Here is a 4,490-nt window from a genome sequence, read left to right as displayed (position 1 = left end):
CCTGGGCCCCCCCACAGCCCCTGACTCTACCTCTTTCTCAACGTAACACAGCATGAAACAGCCAGCCTGAGGGAGCCTTTGGGAGCAGGATCCACCACCCCTGAGCTACCCTGCCAGCTTACAGAACAGCTGCCTCCACTGCCTGGCGGGACTGGCACTTCCAGTGAGTGCCTCCAGCCCCTCAGCCCAACTCAAATTGTGGGACAGCAGCAGGACAGCTGCTCCTTGGGGGCAGCAAGGAGGTACCCCTGCCTGTCCCGATGCCTGCCCGCACCACTACACTCCTGCATCACAGCCCAATGTCCTGGTGGCCCCAGGACTGGAGAGACCCCCTTTCCAGAGGTCAGTGGGGATGGGCAACTGCAGGAGCCAGGGCTCCCCAGGGATGGAGCAGGACAGGCTCTCTGTGCCACAGCAAAGGTACAGCTCTCCAGGAAACCAGGTAGGACAGAGTACCTGCTGCCACCAGTCCAGCCCCCCACTGGGCTCCCCTTGCAGCCCTGCTCCAAGGTAGCATCAGCAACAGGGAAGGTGCTGGTGCCCGTGGGAGCAGATGTTGGGCTAAACTGAAAGTGAAGGGCAGCTACACTTACAGTATTAGAATTTAATGGAATGAGTCCATGAGAGTATTTAAGTACAGAATATATATATATATAACATATAGAAATATATGCAAATTAAATTATAAGGCTCTGTTATAAAGACCCTCTCAAGATAAGGCTACTAGCTGGGCTGAAGCTCTAACATGGACTCAACCCTACCCCATAAACCTCACAGACTCTCCCCACCAGACGTTATGTGCCTGGCTGGCTGCAGAGCCCTGGGTAGCAGAGAGAGTTCAATCCATAAGGCTGGCAGCTGGATGCTGTTAGAAAGAGTTCTTTAAAAAACTGGGTGGCTCCAGGAGTGTTTTGGTGACCTTGAGGCCCCTGAAGAGGAATGGGATGCTGAGCTCTGCATCCCCCGAGGGCTGTGGTCAAAGGCAGCAGCCCACAAGCGCCAGAGGAGACAGGTAGCTTTCACGGCTTCAGTTTTTCCTTCTGCACCTTTCCACCCAGGCTTGGACACTGTGGCCGAGTGACTGAGCCAGCCTCCTGGGGAGCCCACAGTCCTGTTCCTGCATGACCTATGTTCCCCCGAGATCTTCTGGAGCTGGCAAGCATCCTGCACGACCAGCTCAGAGGGAGTCTGTGCCAGGTCTGCTGCAGCACAGGGAGCATGGCAGAGAGAGGAGGGGAGGAAAGCAGCCAGGTATCTGATTAGAAAAAGCCTCTGGCTCACAGGAAGTGTTAGATAAGAGAGGTCATACCTGAAAGAGAAATGGAGAGGTCAGGAAAATAGGACCTGGAGCCACCTGGTTAGAACTGGGCTGCTGCAGAGCCAGGAGGATCCTGCTCAGGGATGGCAGAAAATGGGTGAAGGTCTGCGTGGGCAGAGAGGGAAGCTCCCCCTGCCTTGTGTTAGTGCTGGCACCAAGCAATGTCTCCCCCAAGCACGCACATGGGCAGCCTGGGCAAGGGACCGAGTGCTGCACCTGGGCTGGAGCTTAGAGGGACAGCAGAAAGACCAACACCTAACCCAACTGGGCAAGTTAGGCACACACACGCATCCCCCAGTCCCCGTCCCTGCTGGGAAGGAGCCATCCATGAGCAGCTAGGAGAGCTTGTGCCATTGCTTCCATCTCGCCAGGTCACTGGGGCCTCAACCTCTCCTGGAGAGGGGCTGGACAGGGATAAAGTGAGGAGGTGGCTCAAGGTGATCACTGCAAACTTGATGCTGGCAGGTCTGTCCATCTTCACAGTGGGGAGCCCTGTGGGGTACAGGGTCCCAAGCAGGGCAGGAGGCTGCCTTGCAGCTCATCTTGGGGGGATCTTGTTGGTCTGTGCTCCTGGAAGCTCTGACTGCTTCTTCTTGCAGGTGTGAAACCTTCTCCTCATCCTCTCTGCGCCCAGGCCATGCACCAGTCCCAGCAGCACCACAGCAGCATAGCTCTTGGCTGTAGGCACTGTGGGGATCAGCCATCGCAGGGAAGCTGGGATCGGGGCAGGGCTCCATAGGGAAAACCTCATCTGAGGGAGCAGTAAGAGACCAGAGAGGGGGACTTCACTCGAGTACCTCGAGAGCTGGGGAAGGCGCTCCGCAGCTTCTCCATGATGTCTTCCAGGCACACGCTGACTTCCTGTGTTTTGGCTTCCACCTCATCTGCAGCGGGAAAGAGGGCAAGGGAGTGAGCAGGCTCTCTGGGCATCCACCTTGCCAGCCAGCATCTCTGCAGGATGGCGGGGTGCAGGCAGCTTCCTGCAGCACTGAACCAAGGGAGTGGGGCTGAGAGTTCAAGCCCAACCCCAATCCTCACCTGCAGCTTCGGTGTCAGGGGTGTTGTGCTCTTTCTCCTTTGCCTGACTGCCTTCAGACTGATGTGGAGATGAAGCCAAGGAAGAGGCTGCTGAAGCATTGCCATCTGACTCTGCTGGAGGCTGAAGAGAGAAGGGCAGTTGTCAAGATCCTCTGTCCTTGTCTTCCCCCTGCTTCTGACCATCCCTTTCTGCCACTGCCCCAGCTCTGTTATGGCAAAGCCCACATGAAGGATGGGCTGCCCTGGATCCTTGCTCTGAGAGTACCTGCAGCAGCAGCTCCCTCAGTCGGTGCAGCTGGGACTCCAGCTGCTTGTTGTGGTCCTCCAGGATCTGCATGCGGGTCTCTAGGCGGCTCTTGTGCTGCCGGAGAATTCGTGCTTCTGCCAGGAGCTCATCATTATGTGGGTCTTGTACTGATTCGGGGGAGCCTGTAGCCAAGGTTGGAGACTCCACCGCCTCATCATGCTGCCATTTCAAACGTCTCAGCTCTCCCTGGAGGATCCTGCAAGATAGCATAGGTCAGTATCACTGCTTTCCTTTCTAGAGACTGCTGGAAAGAGCAGACAGCTGTGCACTGGGAATGGTCCATGACTCAGAGAGAAAAAAATCGCTGGAGGCTTTGCCACATGTGGAGCTTGAGGACTTTGTCCTTGGACTGCAGTGTGGCCTGCCTGCAGCTCTACCCCACTTGGGCAGTTTACAAAAAGACATGCAACTCTTCCTAAGAGACTGAGAACAAGAACAGGGAAAGCATCACCTCCTGCTCCTGAGCCAAGCTGCCCTGCCCAGACCCTCACTTCGTGTGGTCCAGAGCAGCACCACCACTGTTTGTGAGGGGCTCAGGGATAAGAAAGACAGCAGTGCCCAGGGCTCACTTCAACCAGTTTGGGGTTCAGGAGGGAAACAGGTTCTGAGGATGGGTCCAGGAAGATTTTCAGGAACAGAGTCTTTTCCCTTCTTCTTTGAGAGCACATTGAGTCCTCCCATGAAGGTTTTAGTGCTCAGCCTAGGCACCCTCCAAACCAGCCCACTCAGCTCCTCTGGTCTCTACCTCCAGCTCCAGCAGCTATCCCCTGGCTCCACTCTGAGCTCTGCCAGGCTTCTCCAGCCCCTTCCCCTTAGGCTATAAACTCCACTTGCAGAGTTGCCCACGCCCCTACCTGTTTTCATCCTCTAAGTGGGCCAGGATTCGCTCCAGCTCTCCTTTGTCATCCATGTGGAGGCTTCCTGGAACCTGCTGGCTGCCCCCAGGCTCTCTGTCAGTGATGGGGCTGGAATGACGCAGCAGGTATTGGTCCTCATCCCTGTTGCAGCAGGTGGAGAAACACCTTAGTGAGGAACATCAATCTCAAGGGATTTGTGTGCCCTTGGGGAAGTACAGCCCAGAGGGAGGTGGTTTTGTATGGGAACTCATTCTGGCTGCTCCAGGTCTAGAGCTCAGAAGTGGCTCAGCATCCCTGGGTAGCTTGGGGGTGCCCAAGAGCCTCAGACTCAAAGGAGCCAGGAAGGAAAGCATTTCTGTGCCCTGGCTAGGCAGGGATGGAGCCACAGGACCACTCAGCAGGAGGTGAGGAGGAGGGAAAGGAGGCAGAACTCACAGGCTATCATCAGGGGACAGGCTGTCATTGAAGAAGGAACAGTTCTGGCTTTCCATTTCTGCAAGCCTGGAAGAAAAAGAAACAGGTTGAAATATGGTCAGAGAGACCCTGAATGTCTGCTCAATGCATCCTACTTACAGCAGCCCCTGCAAGACCCCTCTCTGGAAGGGTCTCCCAGCTGGCCCGCACCAGTCTGTCCCTCATTACAGGCTCTATAGAGTTTTGCCTTTTTAGAAAACAAGACACTGCTGCTCTGGGGTGACAGTCTCTGGAATAAAGGGCTGTGCCATGTAGCCAGCTCAGCCTCCTCGCGCATAAGCAAAAGAAAGGTGTGGTAGTGTACCAAGATCCAGCCTAGGGCCTGAGCTACAGGTTCCCCGTGCTCCTCAGGTCCCCGCTCTGCCTGGACCTGTGCCTGGACCACAAAGCAGCAGCAATAGGAAGTGTGCAAGCAGCACTGGCGAGTGCACAAGCAGAGCAAGACATCGAGGGATCTGCCTGGTGAGAATCCAAGCAGCAGCTCATACTCGGAAGA

At 55.9% G+C, this 4,490-nt stretch overlaps 2 protein-coding genes across 2 annotated transcripts in view; one reads left to right on the top strand and one right to left on the bottom strand.

Annotated features, from left to right (window-relative positions):
• Positions 1-1,081, top strand: part of LOC104135430 (aryl-hydrocarbon-interacting protein-like 1) — a 6,659-nt gene extending 5,578 nt beyond the window's left edge. The window contains exon 7 of the mRNA XM_009649083.2: positions 1,059-1,081. Coding sequence (XP_009647378.1) covers positions 1,059-1,081 — 23 coding nt within the window. The remainder of the gene's footprint in view (positions 1-1,058) is intronic.
• Positions 1,082-1,941: 860 nt separating this feature from the next.
• DRP2 (dystrophin related protein 2) overlaps positions 1,942-4,490 on the bottom strand; it is a 19,492-nt gene continuing 16,943 nt past the window's right edge. The window contains exons 18-22 of the mRNA XM_009649071.2: positions 3,956-4,021; positions 3,518-3,661; positions 2,622-2,859; positions 2,357-2,477; positions 1,942-2,202 (exon numbers count right to left, since the gene is read on the bottom strand). Coding sequence (XP_009647366.2) covers positions 2,066-2,202; positions 2,357-2,477; positions 2,622-2,859; positions 3,518-3,661; positions 3,956-4,021 — 706 coding nt within the window. The 3' untranslated portion in view covers positions 1,942-2,065. The remainder of the gene's footprint in view (positions 2,203-2,356; positions 2,478-2,621; positions 2,860-3,517; positions 3,662-3,955; positions 4,022-4,490) is intronic.

This window comes from Egretta garzetta, unplaced genomic scaffold (assembly GCF_000687185.1).
Source record: "Egretta garzetta isolate BGI_Z169 unplaced genomic scaffold, ASM68718v1 scaffold1021, whole genome shotgun sequence".
In the NCBI taxonomy this organism is placed as follows: domain Eukaryota; kingdom Metazoa; phylum Chordata; class Aves; order Pelecaniformes; family Ardeidae; genus Egretta; species Egretta garzetta.
Note: the sequence above shows the minus strand (reverse complement) of the source record. Positions and strands in the feature narration are given on the sequence as shown.